The following is a 20755-nucleotide window of genomic DNA, read 5'->3' on the forward strand; positions in this document are numbered from 1 at the left end:
TAAATATTTCAAAAACGGTGACACTTTTACCTGAAAATTTTTTGTTTATCAGGGAGCTCACCTCCCACCTACCTTCCCCTAAAGTTTGGCACGTTACTTCTGGGACTCCCTGTATATAAAAATGTTGTGTTCGTATGTCACGGTCATCAAAACCCGAGAACGGCTGAACCGATTTGAATAAATTTATTTATTATTCGGTATAATACCAGAACCCATGATATCGCAAAAATTTGGACGGTTGCCACCGATTTTAAAATTTTTAAACCCAATTATATTGATAAAATTAATGAATTATTACAATATGGGTATCAAGTTAAAGAGGTTTAAGAAAGATAACTGCTGGAAGTATTTTTGACGAGGGTTGCCACCTATTTGAAAATTTAAACTCAGTCAAATTGATAAAATAAATGAAATATTGCCATGTGGGTGTCAAACTAAAGAGTTTTAAGAAGGCTTACTGCCGAAAATCTGTTTGAGGAGGGTTGCCATCTGTTTGAAAATTTAACTAAATTACATTGATAAAATATTACAATATGGGCTGTCACCTTTTTTGGAAATTGTAACTCAGTTAAATTGATAAAGTAAATGAAATGTTGGCATGTGGGTGTCAAACTAAAGAGTTTTAAAAAGGCTTACAGTCTACCATGAACACTTCCAGAAATATGCAATATGAAAAGTTCGGTTTATATGGGAGGTGCCACGCCCCATTCTCCAACCATGCAAATTTTTCTCCATGAGTATGGAATTGGTCTTATATATGTATATATCACCATACCCAGTTCTAGTCCTCTACCACAAATATATGCAGTTTGAAAAATTCGGTTTGTATGGGAGGTGCCACGCCCCCTTTCTATATCGAAACTTTTTTTTAGCCTATAACCATCCTTGGAAAGTCTGCAGTAGATTCCGAAATTTCAAAAAAATCAGTACGGCCTTTTTCGAGCTTTGCGAACAGAAAAAAACGCCTTTCAAAATATATATTAGTATAGACTAGCCAATATCTGCTTGTTTTGCGGCTTAAAACACTGCTACCGATGAAAATCGATGGATAAATAAACAAGTTTGCAAGGGTTAAGTGAAAGTGCAATAATTTTTGTATGAAATACTAGCAGGAAATAATGTTACCCATACGCCATAACGTACATGACCGTATGACCATGTTAAAGTTTGAATTTTTTTCATTCGCAATGAAAACTTAAAATGAAAATAACTTGACTAAATGACCTTATCTAAAAAAACGGTATACAGATCCGTAACATACTACTTAAAATTAATTTTACGTCTCTCGGCGTTTTTTGTGTAATTTTAGCGTCGTTACAGTGTTATCATCAAATTTTAGCCATAGCAATGAAATTTGTTTATAAAACTCTTAGGAGGTAGGATCTCCAGTCCCACAGGGCTCGTAATTCAAGCGGACTCTATCCTCATTTGTAACGCAGGATACCAGTAAGAGTACTTCAAAGGCCCCAGAAGGCACGCCATTTTGGGTAGAATTAAGGGTACCATAATATACACAATTAACTCAGTGCATTTTTATAGATACGCAGGGATTAGTCCAAGAGAACAGCAGTGCCCAAGGCAGCAACATTTATGGGTGTCATCTGCCGCGAAGCGCGTTCGCGGTAGGATCTGGAAAATTTAACCGTTACCCTATAAACTGAACCGCTACAGTTTAAGCTATTCAGTTTTCTTAAAGTCCAATTAGTAATACTACTTAGGTATAAGTTATTTATTCAAGGCAGTTAGCAACCAAGAAATTTAACAAAGCTATTTCAATTCAACGGTAAACAATTTTTTTTATAAATGTTTCGATTACTTTTTAAATTACTTTGAGGAATGGAATTCGAAAAAATCAATAACATTTTCAATTCCTTTCAAAGGAATTGGAAAAAAAATCAATTACATTTTCAATTAGTTTCAAAGGAATTGGAAAAAAATTCAATTACATTTGCAATTCGTTTCAAAGGAATTGAAAAAAAAAATTTCATTACAAGCACGTAATTTATTCCAATTACAATATGAAATTCCTTGTAATGGAATTAAAGACAAAAACAATTCCATTTTAAATTAGTTCAAGGAATTGAAAAAGTAATCGATTCCTTTGCTGTGAACTGAAGGAATTGAATCCTCATTACAATTACTGAGGAATGTAATTGTAATTGTAATGTAATTGCTTTTACCCAGCTCTGCATACAATAAAAGTTTCCGGGCTGGGACGTGTCCCGTCGTGCCGGGCCGGGCCCCACTAAAATTCCTAACGAGCGGGCTCGTGCGTGTTTTTAAAAGTTGATTTTGCACTCGTGCCGGGCCGGGCCTGAAAATTTAGGCCCGTGCCCATCTCTAATTCATACTAACAAATACATACATATCTATGTACATGAGTATGTATAAACATTCTTCCAACTACAAATCGAATTTAATCCATTTCCAGGCTTATTATGACAGACCTCCAAATTCAGATGCCAATGCAGTCAGAGCGGCCGGAAAAATTTCGAACTTTGTTGAGGGAGGCATTCATTACGCACCACCCCAGCATGGCTATCGAGGGCCATTCAAAGGACCATATCAGTTGCAGCTGGAGCAGACACATCCACATCCATCAGCATCGTATCAGTTTAAACAACGGTATCCCCAGCAGCAATATTCTCAGCCTTCTAAGACACAAACCAGTCCCAATTATGCCGGGCCGTCGCAAGCGGCGGGCTTTGCTCCATTGCAGGGGCCGTTGCAGCAGCTGTCGCCTCCCCACCAAGGGCAGTACCAGAGCCGGGCACAAGAGGAGCAGCAGATTGAGCAGCACAGGCAGTATAAGCAAAATCAACAGCAACAACATCCTGAGCATCTTCATAAATATATACAACAACAACCATCATTTTTCACTCTGCAAAGACAACAACAGCCCCAACAGCAACAACAACTGCAGTATCAACAACCTTCAAGACAGCAAATTCATTACATAATTGCTATACCGTTATCATATGTGCGACAGTTGCAACATCAATTAACATCCCAACACGGATCGCCGCCTACGCCTCAGAAGCAACACCAGGCTCCCGTGCCGATGGCCTTGCAATCACTGCGTGCACCTCTAGCGCCGCTCATTGTATTGCAACCCGTTGGCGGTGGAAGTTCATTGAGCCGCGAACCCTACCGCCAGCAGCCGCCTGCTCATTACGCGCCGCAAGCGCCTGCGCCATCCAACACCGAAACGAGTTCACATATTCAGTCACCGCTAGCGTTGGCGCCACAACAGTTGCCTGTTCCGTTGAACTTGGTCTTGGCAGTGCGGCCACGGCAGGCAGTTTACCCTGCATCACAGTTACTCTATGTGCAACCGCAACTTTATCGCCAAACACCACAACAGCAGCTGCAACTGCCAGGCAAGCAGCACCAGCAGCTGTCACATTACGGTAATTAAAATGTATTGCAATTTAAGTGCACGCCTTGCTTGTTAGGAAGGAAACAACTGAAATTTGCATGTGATAGCGTAGTAGTAGAACAAATTAAGTTATCCCAACTCTGCACCCTGGGCTAAAATTTAGGAGCTTGACCAGTTTTGAGGAGAATTCACGTGCGAATTATACACGCATCGAGGCCACTAATCAAAAAAGTGGTTTTCAAAAAAATAATATGGCGAAAGGTATTTAAATAAAGGATTTTTTTAAAGAAAAAAATATCTTTATGAATGAGTTAGCATTTTGAGGGTTTTAGAAAAACCTGAAACACTGATTTTTAGGGTATAATATTTTTATACCCGAGCGCACTTGTGCACAAGGGTATTATAACTTTGTTCACATAGCGGTTGTTTGTAACAGGCAAAACGAATCGAGATAGATATAGACAAATGTATACATAAATGATCAGAATGAAAAGAGAAATCGATTAAGCGGTGACTGTCTGTCCGTCCGTCCGTCCGTCCGTCTGTGCACACGATATTTTTCATATTTATTTCATATTTATTTAAGAAATGAGGCTGTATCTATAAGACTTTAGAGTCTTTTATAATACATCAACAGTTTGTAAAATTCAATGTTTGTACAAAGTAAACTTAAAACTAACAATATATCAAATAGCAACAAAAGATATTAATATTTGTATTTTTAATTAAGATTAAAATTAAGACTTAATTTTTAAGGTCAGATATAATAAAAAGTCAGGCATATAAATATAAATACGAACATACAAAATTTGGTTTAGTAGTAGAAGTGACAGAGACAGAGAAATGATAACAATTTAATCGCAACCACATTCATTGTGCAGATTTAAAGTAATTATGCAATACCTTTCTGAAGCTACTCCGATTCATCGCTGCTTTTACGGATTCAGGAACTGAGTTCCAGAGCCTTACAGCATTAATGAAGAACAGCCTAGCTGAAGACAAGTAGGAATATTTGGGGACAATCAGACTTTGATTTCTATTAGACCTTGTTGATTTTAATTTTTCAAAAAGGTATTTTGGAGTTTTGAATTCTATAAGCTTATACATAAATATACAATTTCTAGCCGCTAAGTATTCAAAAAAGCTGCATCCTAGAATTTTGTTTTTCCACATAGAAACGTGGTCATATCTTTTGAGGCCGTAAACGTAACGTGTAACGTTATTAAACGCAACATCAATTTTGTGAAACGAAATAGAGTCAAACTTGCTATACACCAGCCCACAGTACGTGATCTGCGGCACTATAAGCTGAATAGCTAACTTTCTTCTTGTATCTAAGGGTGTAAACGACGCTGACATTCTTAATCTACGTAAAACAGCATACACGTTACTTACAACATTATTCACATGGTCAGAACAGCTCAACATAGAATTAACAACAAATCCTAAATTTCTTATCTTGTCAGTCATAATCAGGACGCTATTACCAATAAACAGTTTTGGAATATCTTCCACATGTACTACACGTTTACTAATGGGCAACACATACGACTTTGCAGCATTTAAGCAAAGAAAATTATCGTGGGCCCACTGTGAAATTGCAGACAGGTCACTATTAATTTTAAAACACAAATCTTCAACAAGACCAATTTGACTGGACAAGTACAATTGAATGTCGTCAGCGTAAGCATGGACGTTGACATAGTGGCACACAGAGAATACATCATTCACAAAAAGACTGAACAAAAGAGGGCCAAGGACAGAACCTTGCGGCACACCCGAGCCAACAAGTTTAGATGAAGAGGAGCCAGTCTTACACATTACCTTTTGAGTTCTTCCTGCAAGGTAGCTGATCATAAGTTTAACAGAGCTATCAGAAAAACCAAAGTGGTATTTAAGTTTTTTGCAAAGCAGGTCATGATTCACCAAGTCAAATGCCTTAGAAAAATCCAGAAGGCAAAGAAGAGATAGGTCACCATTGTCAAACTGTATCCGTATATCGTCAACTATTTTCAACATAGCCGTAGAGCAGCTATGGCTTGGTCTAAACCCTGACTGCAATGGCGATAATAAATTATTTTCCTGTACAAATGAGGAAATCTGCCCTGCCATCAACGACTCGCATACTTTTGATAAGGCTGGTAAAATACTTATAGGTCTGTAGTCTCTAGGATAAGTAGCAGTGCTCTTTTTGGCTACAGGAATAATGACAGCCTTTTTCCATTCTGTTGGAAAACATGAAGTTGTGAAACAGTGGTTAATGACATGAGTTAAAGTTCTCAGAAAAAAAGGCAGCACAAGTTTCACAAACTTCAAAGATATCCATCCCATCCTCTCCAATGGCATTAGACTTGATACTCATCACAGATTTCAAGACTTCTGATTCACTTACTCCGTCAAATTGAAACTCTTCTTTTAGAGCAACATTGCTAGTGAAAATTTCAGCTGGAGGACTTTTGCTGTTTCTGCTGACACTGACAAAATAGTCGTTGAGTGTGTTTGGGCCAATTTTACAATCAGACTTAGATTTTCCATGCACATTTAGGTTTTTCAAATTGCGCCATAAATCTTTTGACGATAGTGACGGGTTCAATTTATAACTAAAGTACAACCGCTTTGCATTTCTTGCAGCCTTATATTGTGACCAAGCAACGTCAGAGTTGGTTCTTTTCCATTTTGCATATAATTTATTTCTAGTTTTTATAGCTGAGCTGACTTTATTAGTGTACCAAGGACAGGAGGTATTCATAGCCCTAACAATGCGAACAGGGACATGATCGTCAAATAATTCAGCAAGGGTTTTATTTAAAAAGCCAAGTTTTTCATCTACAGTCTTGTAGAACCAACAGCTATCCCAGTTAACATTTGACAAATCAACGAACAGATCAGTAAGGTTAACAGACTTCAGATCACGATACATAAAAATAACACTATCAGTAGGACAATTCAACGACACATCTAATGCACAAAATATTAGGTCATGGTCAGAGACAAACCCCATTTGGTCAAATTTAAGAATATGGTCAAGATTAGACGTAATAACCAGGTCTAGCAAGCTAGGTTTCGAATTGTTGGCGTATCTTGTTGGTAAGGACTTGTTGACTACAGCAAGACCAGCAGCGGATACGTGGTCAAGTAGTTTAATAGTATACAAGTCGTTTAACAGCAGGTTAACATTAAAATCACCACATATAACATAATATTCATATTCAATTACTCGAGTAAAAATTAAGATATCTTAACGAAACTTGGTACGTGTACTTCTTTCGGGCGTAGGACGGATGGTATTGAAAATGGGCAAAATCGGACAATAACCACGCCTACCTCCCATATAACGGTAATTTTCAGAAATACAAAAACTGCGATATTTTAGTAACTACTGAAGATAATTCACTCAAAATTGATATTTATAATAAATTTTAGACGAAAAATAAGAATATTAACATTTTTTTGAAAATGGGCGTAGCCACGCCCACTTATGGTTACATGTAACCGCTGCATCAATTTATTCCAAACTTGGCACAGTTGTTGGCCCTGGTACAGCATACCAAATGGCAGAAAATGCTTAAAATCGGACAATAATCACGCCCACATCCCATATAACGGTAATTTCGAGAAATACGAAATCCTCGATAAATCAGTAAATATTAAAGCTAATTTATTCAAAATGATGGTTGCAGCAATTCTTTGCCAGGAAATACGTTTATGATAAAATTTTGGAAAATGGGCGTGGGACCGCCCACTTATGATCACATATATGTATCTCGCTAACCGTTCTAGCAATTTGAACCAAACTCGGTATGGTTATTGTGCTTGCCACATAAAAGCAAAGCCTTGAAAATTATTGAAATCGGACTAAAATTACGGCCGCTTTTCATATAACGGTAAATTTCAGAAATGCTTGAAATTTCAATATTTTGAAATTTAAGGACGCTAGTTTACTTAAAATTTATACACGCCGGCTTATCATGTAGCGGTAGCTTTCGGAAAGGTGGAAAAACATATATTTAATACTTGCGCCGGGTATTTAATGTTCGGCTCCGCCCGCACTTAGACTTTCTTACTTGTTTAAGTGTAAAATTTTAGGAAAAAGATTTTTAATACGGGGCATTCCATGCCAACCGAAAATAGACCCAATGCTCGTTTGGAGCGTTAAAATGTATATTTTTAAAGACTGGCGGTTGAATTGGTTCAACTGTTTGAGTAAAATTTACAAAGATTGAAGTAACTGAAAAATTAAACGAACCGATAATTTTGGATGGATTATTTTGAAAATTATAACGGTTTATAACTAAAAATCTGCTTTAAATGAAAAAATCATTTAAAGTCCCAAAAGCGTATATTATTTTGTATATCCATATGTACATATCGATAGTTCTTTGCAATGACGACACAATGCAATTCAAAAAATAAAATCCCTTACTACTGTTAAGTCGTTCAAGTCTCTAATTCTCGTCGAATTTATGTATAATTCTTACTAGTTACTGTAGTAATCCTTACTTCTTACTTTAGTAATGATTAGACAAGGATTAGATACCTGTGGCGCTATTCTCAAACGAGTTAGCGACACACATCGTATCGCTATAGTAACCTCATAGCACACGTCAGCTACTTGCGATACCGGTTTGAATATTGAGTATATAGTAGTAAGGGATTTTATTTTTTGAATTTTTTAGTGTTTCGTTTATGTAGAGGACCATAAATACATATCGTCGCTTAAAGTACAAAACCGCGTGTCGTCGTTCTGCAAAACCGCGTAACTGATATTTGCTGCCAAAAATTGGATTGGCTCACACAAGCTCTTGGCTCAATTATTATCCAATCGTCCTGAAATATACTAGGCGGAAATGCGATTGCTTTATAAAAAAGAAATTTTTGAAATATGAGTGTTTTTACTATCTAGAAAATAATTTATGCAACCACATACGCGGTTTTGCATTATCTTGATATGCGGTTTTGCATTTTGTTGATACGCGGTTTTGTACCTTAAACGACAATATGTACATATTTTCTAGTTAGATGTCATTAATAAAAGAATTTTCCAATGGATGAAGTTAAAAAAGAATATGGTTCCGGCTGAATAATAGCATGTGGCAAAAACGTCCGGTTCAAGCAGCTCACGACTTCTGGTGTTAACACCAAGTATCCTCTGGGAAGCATCCGCTCGGAAGCCAGCAAATTGGAGTAGGCGAGGCACTCCGTCTCCGAGTGTGGTGGACTAGAGTCTAGCTACAATCTGCATCAAAGCAAGATTTTTCAATATTTCTCATTTCTGCCCATGCCCCGACGAGGCATCTAAGTAAATCTTCTATGAGCGCTTGGAGCGCACATACGAACTTTGCTCCCATCACGATATCAAAACTGTGCTTGGCGGATCAATGCCAGGGTGGACAAGAAAGGGATCTTTGGCCCCATCGACAGAAAATTTAACCCCCGCGACAAACGTCTCATAACGGATTAAGGCTGATCGACTTCCACGGGACCCGAAACAAAGTAGTATGTAGTAATAGATTCCCACATAAAAAGATCCACCAAAATCCAAACCGAGAAACCGAAACGATCTTGTTGTGATAGATGGAATGCACGCTTCTAGTGTTTTAGACGTACGACCACCCACAACGAAGATACGCACACGCCCCTATGCTTTAAAAAAAGAGGAATCGAAAATCTGCACAACACACGGTCACTATTACATCTGCTCTCAGAGGGCACTATTCAACGAACCGACGAGAAGGTTAAGTACATTCCTAGCTCATTACGTACCATCTTCGGATTTCAGCGAACCAGAAAGAACGATACGGAATGTCAATAAGTTGCGGAACAAAAGATGCCGCCTACAGGGCCACACTCCGCCAACTACCTCGGGTATTTACAAGGTCTCATCGATGCTGAGCAATACCACCAGCTCAATCAGGATTGGGAAGGAACACTTTGAGCCGTTCGATACCAAAGGAGGTTTCAGACAAGGTGACTCCCTTTCGTGTAAATGCTTTAATCTGATGTTGAAGAAGATCATATGAGCCGCAGAGCTGAACCGCTCCGGATATTTTTTTTTAAACCGTGCAATTGCTGGCGTATGCATCTTCGGTAACAGAAACCGCGAAATCTCTTCTGCCTTTTCCAAGTTGGATAAGGAAGCAAAGTAAATGGTTCTTGTGGTAAACGAGGACAAGACGAAATACCTCCTGTCATCAAAAAATGTTAGCGCATTCGAGCTCACTGTTGACAGTTATTATTTCGAGAAAGTGGAGAATTTCGTTTATTTGGGAACCAGCATTGACACCTATAACAATGTCAGCATCGAAATTCAACGTAGAACTACTTTTGTCAATTAGTGCTACTTTGGAGTAAAGTTCTCTCTCGACGTACGAAAACCACACTATAAGTCACTTATCACGCCCGTGTTGGTGTATGGCGCAGAAGCATGGACAATGACAACATCCGATGAGGCGGCTCTTTGAGTATTCGAGAGAAAGTTTTTGCGGAAGATTTACGGGCCTTTACGCCCCGGCGACGGCGAGTTCCGCAGACGACGGAACGGTGTGCTGTATGGAATTTAGTGCAGCCAATACATACTAGTTTTCAAAAATTTTAATCTAGTATCTGCGAAAATATCGTAGTTTTGGCACTTTTCGATAATACAGTTAAATGGGAGGTGGGAGTGTTTCCCGGCCGATATCACCCTTTTTCAAAACTGACCTACCTTAGATGAATTGCAACCTGGAGATATCTCAATTCTTGCTAGAGTTGTCATGACCACGGACAAATGGACATACACACATCGCTTAATCGACTTCTCTCTTCATTCTGGGAATTTTGGTGTACATATGTACTAGGCTGGGTCGATTTTATATGGGGGAAAATAAAAGGCATTTGACGATATTGTAATAGTAATATTATGTTGACTTAGATCTAAGCCACTGGTTATTGGCCACGAAAGATAAATTTAAAAGTTATCTTTAACCCGCGCAATTGATTCAAAGTGTAGGAATTTCGAAAATTAAACTTTGGCTCGTAATATCTATTGAATGCATTAATTGGGCGATATATCAAATTAAAGGTTATTAAATTTAGTATCTCACGTTCATATATCATTTTTTAATAAGACTCCAAGTTTTTAAGATATTAAGATAAAACTTACTAAAACGATAATTTTCGCTTATGAATGTTCAATTCTTCAATACTTCAGGAAACAGGCGAAAAATATAAAACAGTGGGACGAGATTTATTTCAAATGTTTTTATGTTTTTATGTAATATTAAAAGGACCATGGATTTGGTCACGCCGATTTGGTCAGTTTTCAAAATCGTTGTGAATGAAGTCAAACATGTATTATCCAAGAGTAGGAATCGTTTTATAAGTTAATAGTAGTTTAAAGCACTTTAGTATTTACATACATTAACAAAATACAATTAGGGTAAGAAACGCCCATTTTATGCCCATTTATGCAGTCTTTGAAAATCGGAGCGGAATGGTTTCATTACATTGAGAAAAGAGTTTAGTTACATCAACTAAATATTTTTCTCTCAACACATGATTTGGTTATGGTTACATTATTTGGTTAAAGTTACCGAAGCATGTGTTGAGAGAAATATATTTAGCTGGCTTTTTCTGAGTTTCTAAATTTGCCGTTATATGAAAGTAGGGGATGTGCAATAACTGTTTAAACATAAATATTTTAGTTAATTCCATTATGTGAAAAAGTAACTGTAGGTTAATGCAATAGTCTCTAACAAATACTGGGAAATCCTTTTGAGGACTCTCCAATTGGACGATATTGCTTTGCATTCAGCTTGAACAAAAAAGTCACTCCCTGGCACTCTTTTCTGTAATCCGATTCTTTTTAAGAGAAATTTTTGTAGAAAAAAACTGGATATCCACCTAAGTTTTTCGATATAACTTTGTTAAATGTTCCTCGATCGGTACGTAATAAAAACCAAATTGAAGGCGAGACTTACTGTTACTGATTTATGATAATATTATTATGAAAATTGTTCGCATTATAAAAAAATTATTTAAAAATAAAAAAATGAAGAACCAAAATTTTTGTCAACTTCCTATATTTGCAATTTTCGTATGGTATGCATAAACATATATAAACTGATTAGTGTTTCTAGAAGTTTTGCCGGCTCAGTGTTTGCATACTCATTTGCATAAACGAAATTTTTCCACGGTGATGGAAAATAATGGCTTTTCTATTAGAGCTACTTAAATTGTTCCTAAATTTGCAAAAATTTGCAAACTATAGCTAATATTAAAATAGATTAGAATATTTGGAACCAGCGACCTTAATACAGCCCAGAAATATGAATGCATCTTTACATCTTTTGACTAAACACCAGTGCAATTATCAACAAAACAATTACAATATGGTTGAAAAACAGATAAGGTTGAGATTAACGATAAGCTAAAGGGCTGCGAGAAATGATATTTGACTTTATCTTTTGCGTTAACGGATTCATTATCCTATAATATGCACCAAATCTTTTTGCTGAACCCAGAACTTTTAACAAGAATTGGTCTTATTCGATTAGTATGCTGTATGTAACTTGGCGGTCGATGCGCGGGTTCCTACAATTAAAATAAAAGACTAATATTTTGCAGGCTTGTTGTTGACTTCATGATACAATATATTTTCACTATTACCAAGGGATCTGATAAAAATCAGATTTTCGACCCGCCATAATATGTACATTAGGGTGAAATTTCAAGACCCTACCCCCTAATTTTATTCGTTTTTATAAGAAATATTACTTCACGACAGGTCACAGGTCACCTGTCGATTTAGGTCAGAAAATACGATTTTGTAGATTTATGCGTGTCTGAATGCCTATTTCGCCATAAGTACGTTATTTATGGAATAAGTAGCTGTGTCAAATTTCAGGACGTTAGTATAAGCAGTTCCAGAGATAAGCTATATGAGATTTCAGTTTGTATAGGACGCCTTTTCCAAAATCTATAAATTTTTGCCGTAAATGCGGTATTGATAACTATATTGTTGTGTCAAATTTCCGGATGATAGCATAGGCAGTTCAAGATGTATGCGATATGAGAATTTCAGTTTGTATGTGAGGTGCCAAGCCCCATTTGCCAATATCTGCTACTTTCGCCATACGTACAGTAATGATAAAATATGTAGCTATATAAAATTTCAGATGAAAGCAATATGAAAATTTCATTTTGCATGTCCGGTGCCATGCCCTCCTTCCCATTATCTACCACGTTTCGCCATAAGTACGTTATTGGCAGCATCATTTTTGTATTTTCATTCTTCTAATTTCAGAGGAAAAACTCGTACAGCAGATTCGAAGTTTGGTTTAAAATTGTTATAACTTGGCTCTCAGAAGGACTAAAGATTTCCACCATGGCTCAAATTAAAGATCTTGAATAGCACTACTTGTTATTCGAGTGACACAGCTGCATGCAAATAAAAAATATGCAATCAAAAATGCATTTATTAAATTGAGGTGTTAACATTTTTTTTTTTGGATTTTTAAATAGTGGAGTCGCATTTCTATATATCTTCGCACTTCACTATATTTGACCAATTTTTATTAGGTCAAGGAGTGATGGTGGGTTAATGGCAGTATTTTTTCGTGAAAGGAAATAAAATTAGCTTTCAAAACCATTTTGTTTCATATCAAAATGTTGCTTCAGTCGTAAGCGCTACGATTAATTCGCATGGAGTGTTAAAAAGCACACTGTGCGCCCGCTTCCGTGCTAAGTTTCAGTTCCCCAGCGTAATTGGTTTTAGAGATATATCGGTTTTCACATTTTAGTCTGTATGTCAGATGCCACGCTATCTACGTAACGGGATTAACATTTCTGGATTAGAGGAAGTTATATCCTTTAAATCGATGTATGCTTCATTGATATCGAGCGAAACGGTGCCCTCAAAAAAGGAAGTTAAAAATTTTCTTGTGGCGTATTTATATACAGATCTTTATCTATCTCAATTCCTTTAGGCTGTTACGAACAACCGTTATACTAAAAACATTATAACGTTGAGCACAAGTGCGCTTGGATATAAAAAATGCAGAGTACAATACCAAACACCATGAAGCTAATTCAAGCAGGAATCACCCTACATAATTGTACATTTGCACAGATTTGACAGTTACAGAGTGGTGCTGTTTGGAAAATTGTCATTGAATTGAACTCATTATTTCTATTTAAAAACAAACAGAAATTCGTTCCAAAATACATCATACACCCACCCTGTCGGAAACAACAACAACCAAAAAGGTAATCGTTTGATCCCTGCTAAAGGCTCAAATAGCTACAGACTTAGAGCGATTAGCTGGTCCAGTATTTAGAGAAGTTACTAGAACGCATTAGAAAAATTACTAAAAACAAGTTACAGCGTTTACAAGTATTGTATCTATCTCAGACACCTAAGTTGGGGGGCTACCTCTTGGTGTTCACAAAAGTCTATGGGACCTACATATGTCAAGAAGAATTAGGACACTTTCATAGATGGTTTGATGATTTACTTTCAAATTAACATTGAACACATTTTTACGTATTGACTAGGTTACCTAAAGTTTTTACTTTTGCTCTACAACGTTCATTTTAAAAGTTTAACGGGTATTTGAACCTCAAAATACCGCCCATCCACACTCCTTGGGTACGAATATTATATATACTGTATAGTACAGTAGAACCCGCTTAAGTACCTCCCGAAAATTTTCAGATTTTTGAGGTAATTAGGCGGGTTGCATACTTAAAAGAACCCGCTTAAGTACCTCGATGCTGGTACTTAAGGGAACATAATTATTGATGTAGTTACCCGGGACGTAAAATAATCATTATTTTTTAAATCTTAACCAAAAAAATCAACAAGTTGTAATCGCCGTAAAGCTTTTTTTGCAATATATATTAAGCTTAAATTAAAGCTAGAAGTCTCGACTACTATCCCTGAAAATACCATCCCTGCACCTTGACTTGATGGTCACTTATAGTCATTTATTGAACAGCTAGGGAGGAATCGATACAAGTAAATCCAAGTTATACCCGATACTTTTCTCAATTTACCAAATACTTTTGTACTCTATACTACTCGAAAGTACTTGTATCGGAAGCGCAAAACTTATTATGCTTCAGCATCGTCTTTGAAAAGCAACCCATTAGAGGAATGGGAAGATATGCGCACTAAATTTCCGCAGCAATATAAGCAAGCATAAAGGTTGTTGGGTCATCTGTTCCTTGTGAGAGGCTTTTCTCAAAAACAGGTACAACTGTATCAAAATCTCGAAACCGCATTTCAGGAAAACACTTGGAAAAGTTGATGTTTTTGGGAAATATAACAAAAAAAGAGTTCTTTTCCAAAACTTAGTATATATGAAAAAACTTTTTTTTTTAACTTGTAAAAATGTATTATATTGTTTTTTAAATCAAATACTATACAAAAATAATTGTTGTTTTAAAATTTTGTATGAAAAAAGTATTAAAAGATAAATAATCTTGAAAAAATGCATTTATTTTTTTTTTTGAAAACGAAAGAAAATACAACAACTTTGAAAAATATGCAAAATCGTAGTTCTATGTATAAGTACTCGATGCCTTGCCGATACTGAGTAGGTATCGATATCTTTTTTTGGTACAAGTACAAGTACTGATTTGAGTAATACCTTGATGGTATCGATTTATCCCTATGAACAGCAAAACCTGCTTTTGTGCGAAGTTTGAGAACCCACAGCAATTAAACAAAAGGTGGTATAGCCTTCCACTTAGGCTCAAATTAAGGCCTGGGTTCGAATCGTCACATACGATGTCATACTACTCGTCACGTAAAAACACATTTTTCGGATTATGACATACGTGAACGTACTCTTTGGCCCATTCAGCTTATACTGCCTGACGTATCACGTAATTTTCTTTCGTATCGTTTTCGATCCGTGAACGGATGTTACGATTCGAGCCCTGAACTTTCGACTACAATCTCTTAAAATACCATGCCTTAACCTTAACCCTAAGGTAGGGCTGCCAGATGTCCTGGTTTTCCAGGATTTGTCCTGATTTAAACAAATTGTCCTGGTGGCCTGGTCCACACATAAATTGGCCTGTTTTTTTTTATCATATTTTGAGCAGAATTTTGCTTTAAAAAAAGCGTTAAGCTTTCTGTCATTAGTAGTCGAAAATCGATAATGAAACATTTTTTCTAACATGTTGAGCAATATCTGGTGAGTTTATTTTCTTTCTGTTTAGTTTATTTTGTTAAAAGCTAGTTTTGTATCTTCAGGCAAATGCCAAACAAGTGTAAGTTCATACTACGCAGTAGATAATTTCAGGAATTAAAGTCTCTTTCAAAAGGCCTTTCTGAAGTCATTCCTTTCTCTTCTTTTCGCGCTGTTGAAAGCAGCTTTGATATACATATGTACATATATATATAAATATTCATAATAAAATAACACAGTATTCCAATTACGAAGGGGAAATGCCCCGAAATACATATGTGTAGCTATTCTGTCATGTTCACACACATATGTACCTATATACAAAATAATGGCAATGAGATATTTGACCAGTTTCGCCTATTCTTTCCATTGATTAATATTTTATTGATTTTATATAAAAGTATAACTCATAATTTAGCAAACACCGTATACATACATACATATGTATGTATACAAATCGGCATTTGAAACTTTGTACAAAAATTATAAAAATTCAGAATTTCTAGAGATTCCAAGTTTACGATTTTACTAATTTTTTCCATATAAAGTGTGCTGGAAATTTTTTAAATGAATGGAAATGTGTGACAGCGTGAGCAAAAAAAATTTTCAAACATCAACTGGATTTTGCAGAAACTTTCACTTTTATTTAATGGACTACAAAACTGCAAACTTAAAACTTTTCTAAAAATTTTGAATTAAAAGCTTGTTGTAGCGAAAACTTAATTTTTGAACTGCGTATTCACAATAGAATTCAGCGTTTTGTCAAGAGCTGCCAGATAATATTCTTCACGGCCCTTATTTTAATCTTTTAGTGATTTTAATTTTCACTTTTTGTAATTTTTTTATCTATAATATAGTATGTGATTTTTTGTTATCTATTGGCATATTATGCTAAATTTCTATAGCATATGATTGTACCAAAACAGGACGAATTGTGCCAAAAGTGCCTTCTATTCCATCACTGCCTGGCAGTCTGGCAAAAGATGAGATCAGCTCAAGCAACGACTGTTGTCAACATTGGTTTTTCTCAAAATTTGCAGCTGATGTAGACTTTAACCTTTTTTATACGTAATCAGCACAAAAATTTTTATCAAAAACAGCTTACACATTTGCCACAACAAAATCAATGAAATCATAAAATAATGATTAAATGCTGATTTAAATTATTTTTCTCATAATGATTACCGTCCCTGGTAGTTACATGTTCTTGTTAACTTACATAAATAAGTCCTTGAATAAAACATCAACAGTGTTGGACATATAATTTTGGACCAAATTCAAAATGATATTGTTTGGTAATTATCTTTATGTTTCAATAAAAATACAGTTCCTTCCATAAAAATACCGGTGACGGAAATAAGGTCAATTGACTTTTTTCCCACCCTGGTGCGAAATAAAGTCAATTGACTATAACCATTTCAAAAGCGCAACAAAATCCATTGACACTATGGCTCTTTCAAACATTAAATTTGCTTAGCTTCGCGGCGGCCCGCCTCCCACGTACCTCGCGCGACCGGCGCGCAACACCACGTCTCGCTACGCCGCGCCACCCCCTTACCCCTCTCCTGACGTGCTGTAACGCAGGTAGATTAATTTTTTGTATACGTTGTATTTTTATATATTTTACATATCGAGAGCTTATGTTCAATAATACCCTCTACCTGCACACTTTTCACAAAGATGAGATTCTGATATAAAAATCCACCTAAGATTTAACTGTCATCGGTGATATTAATGCTACCTTATATAACGCTTGACGCGTGACCTTATAAATTGGAAATCAGAAGTAATATATCAGTGATGACAGGTAATAAGTCCCAGCTGGTTTCTAAAATCAGAAATTAGTTTTTGTGCAAATTGCAGATAGAGGGTATTAATGAATTTAAGCCCTCAATATTTCACATTTTTATATTTGCAAGTTATTGGAAGATTTCTGCTGTGTTTTAGCAACAACTGGTCTGCAGTAAAAAAGCATATAATTTGTGTTTCAAAAGTGTGTGAAAACCAATCAATTAACTTACATGATCTCGGTTCCGATATTAAATAATCAATAATTGTTTATACCCGTATTTTGGCACATTGGCTTGAGTGCCATCTAATAAATAGTGTCGTCGTTCTCCTTAGCTGCTTTTAAATGATGTCGTCACAAATTGCTGGCGGAGACATGAATACAGTGTAAGAAAATTACTTTTCTATAACTGTTTCCTTATAGAAAGGTTGGTTTCTTTTCCACCCTATACATTCCGAATTCGTTCAAAATATGCTAATTTAAAACAGAGAATTATTTCAGTGTTCCCCCGGGGTTTCGGACACGGACTGTTTCTTCAATTTCATAGTTTTGTGGAAACGAAACATGTTTTGCAAGTTCTGGATCATTTCTACACTCTTTCTTCATATATATCTCGTATTCCAGCTGCGTTTTGCGTTTGGTTTTTCGCATCGTGTTTTTACTATATTCGTAATTTTAGATTTTTTAATAAAATCAATTGGTGGTAGTTTATGATTGTGTGTGGATTAATAGCACCACACTGAGGATTTGGCAATAAACTTGTTTATCTATTAAAAAACAACACTTACGGGGCAATGCTTATTGTAAGAACAGCATTTTTTTCTGTGAATCGACATACTTTAATTATTGTTGACGCTATTTCCATTGGAATGAGGAAATAGCGTCAATGAATTTATTTCAAAATTTTTGTTCACTTTATTATTGAAAAGGTAATAATGTAATGAGCTTATTTTCGTGGATCTTGTTACCTATCACCAAAATACCATATAAACCTAAGCTTTAGATTTTGTAGAATACTAAAAAGAGACGCATCAAATTTTCATAAAAATCTCAAACTTTTTTCTCATAAGTTTTTATTTGAGTATACAGCCTTATAAACCATTGAATGTTAGTGTAATAATGTGCAAGTTTCAAGTGGCTAAAAATTACCGTTGATTTTTTAGAATTTTTTTTGCCGAAGGTGTTGCGGTTTTCTTCCATATAAAAATAAATTGTGTTTATTCGTTATATGGAAGCAAATGCGACTGAATATTCTAAGAAATTTTAAAAGAGCCCCTAAAAGGGGAAAATTATAACTAAACTATAAGTAAAGTAGGCGGGTTGGGTAAATAAGCTGGGAGTTACTTAAGAGAGGGAGATTACATTAAAAAATTCACGGTGCCCAAAAATGTTGGTAACTTAAGCGGGTTAGGTACTTAAGCGGGTTTCACTGTAGTTTGTAATTAAGTTCAAACATAGTACATACACTATACGTATCGTTTATATCGCAGACGCAGAGAAATTGAACTTTCCTCTTATTAATTTTCAATTGCAGCTCAAGCACCGGATCAGCAGCAGTCACACGCTGTTGAGCAGCGTAACGCACAGCAACCACAACAACAGCCTCAGCCACAACAACATGAGGATCGACCGAAGCCAACGGTGAAGCAGGTACCAACACCGCCACCTTCCGCAGCAACTGACCCAGCATCATCGTCGTTACCTCTCTCGATACCTTCACAAGCCGCCTCACCACACGCACCCACTGCATTGCCATTTCATTCATCATTGGCAGCTGCGCCGCCAGTATTCTTTTATAATCCCAACTACGTGCAAGCGCCACCCGCCGAACAACTTCCACTGCCACCATCCCACTATGGCAACTACATTCAAGCCCCTATTGGACCAACACAGCATCCAGCTACACTAGTCAAACTGTCTACACCGAGTGCATTACTTGCGCCACAGACGGCACCGCCGTCCCACTTTTACCCCGTTCAACATCCATTCAGCGGTGGTCCATCATCGTTAGCGGCCGTGCTAAGCCCACAAAGCCTCTTAGTTGCGAAGACACCTCTTCAACTTCAGCAGCCATCCCACCAGCAAACGCCAGCGTTCCCGGCATTCATTAGTCGACCAGCTGTCTATATGGCGCCACAGGATGTTGTCGACAGCATCGGTGCGCCCGTGACAGGAGGTGGACTGCCCTACTTTATTCATCCAGCCGGTGTGCACTACGGTACACACCTGCGTAACCCCGACACACCTTTGGCAGCAACGTCAAACCTGCTGGAAAGTGTGGCAAATGCAGATAGCGATAGTCAACAGCACCTCCATCAGCATCAACAATTGCGGCCGGAGCATCACCGGAAGCAGCAGCAACAACAACCGCAACAGCAACAACAATTGGGGTCAAGGGCGACAAGTGGAGGTAAAGACGACAATAACGCCATTGTTAAGTATCCTTAAGGAGTGGGCAAATGGAAGACACAAGAGGTTTACAATAAGGCTGCCAGGATGGCAGAACATGCAAATGCTAGGCAACTAGCACCGTTACGGGATGCCTACTACTTACATACACACATAGTATGTATGTACGTTGATTTCCATTTAAGTTTCGCCGCAGTGGAATAACATTTATGTATGTATTTATGCCGACTATTATTTATTCTCAATACTTACTCTTAAGTTTTCAGTATAAGACAAAATATTTGAATTTAAATTTCATTGTTTTATGCATCAGCGCTGTAAAAATCAGGGACATAACAGTTATAAGTTTTATCGCAAAAACGTTGCTCCATAACAGTTATTAGATGAGAAATATTTTTTATTTCGTTGATAAGAGTTATAGCCCAACGTTTATTTTTTACGTTACATGATAACTGTTATGCCGGAGAAATATTTTTTCCGTTGCCGATAAGAGTTATTTCCCAACGTTTATTTTTTTACGTTGCTTGATAAGAGTTATTTTACAACGTTAATTTTTTACGTTGTCTGTTAAACGTTGTAAGATTAGGATATTGATGAAGATGGAGATGGAGAACAAGATAAAGATGATGAAATAAAAGTGAGAGAGTGAAATAACTCTTATCCGACAACGTAAAAATAAACATCGGACAGTAACTGTTATCAAGCAACGTTAAAAATAAACGTCGGGCAATAACAGTTATCAAGCAACTTAAAAAGTAAACGTTACGAAATAACTCTTATCGGCAACGGAAAAAATATTTCTTCTTTAATAACTGTTTTGAAACAACGTTTTCGTTAAATTTCAGAATTTGGGCAACGTTTTCAATTCCAAATTCGAGATAACAGTTATTTTTTGTCCCTGGTAAAAATCCCTAGATAAAGTGTAACTTTAAAATAATTTATAAATGCACACACATACATATATACTCGTATGTAAAGAAATAATGTCGTAACATTCCAAAT

The 20755-nt window shown here is 36.5% G+C and overlaps 1 protein-coding gene across 1 annotated transcript in view; it reads left to right on the forward strand.

Annotated features, from left to right (window-relative positions):
* LOC118755001 (chromatin modification-related protein eaf-1-like) overlaps nucleotides 1-20127 on the forward strand; it is a 65752-nt gene extending 45625 nt beyond the window's left edge. The window contains exons 4-5 of the mRNA XM_036489865.1: nucleotides 2432-3410; nucleotides 18879-20127. Of these exons, the coding sequence (XP_036345758.1) occupies nucleotides 2432-3410; nucleotides 18879-19792 (1893 nt within the window). The 3' untranslated portion in view covers nucleotides 19793-20127. The remainder of the gene's footprint in view (nucleotides 1-2431; nucleotides 3411-18878) is intronic.
* Nucleotides 20128-20755: the final 628 nt, after the last annotated feature.

The sequence above is a fragment of the Rhagoletis pomonella genome, unplaced genomic scaffold (assembly GCF_013731165.1).
Source record: "Rhagoletis pomonella isolate Grant_MI unplaced genomic scaffold, Rhpom_1.0 Rhpom_scaffold_00002, whole genome shotgun sequence".
Classification (NCBI taxonomy): Eukaryota; Metazoa; Arthropoda; class Insecta; order Diptera; family Tephritidae; genus Rhagoletis; species Rhagoletis pomonella.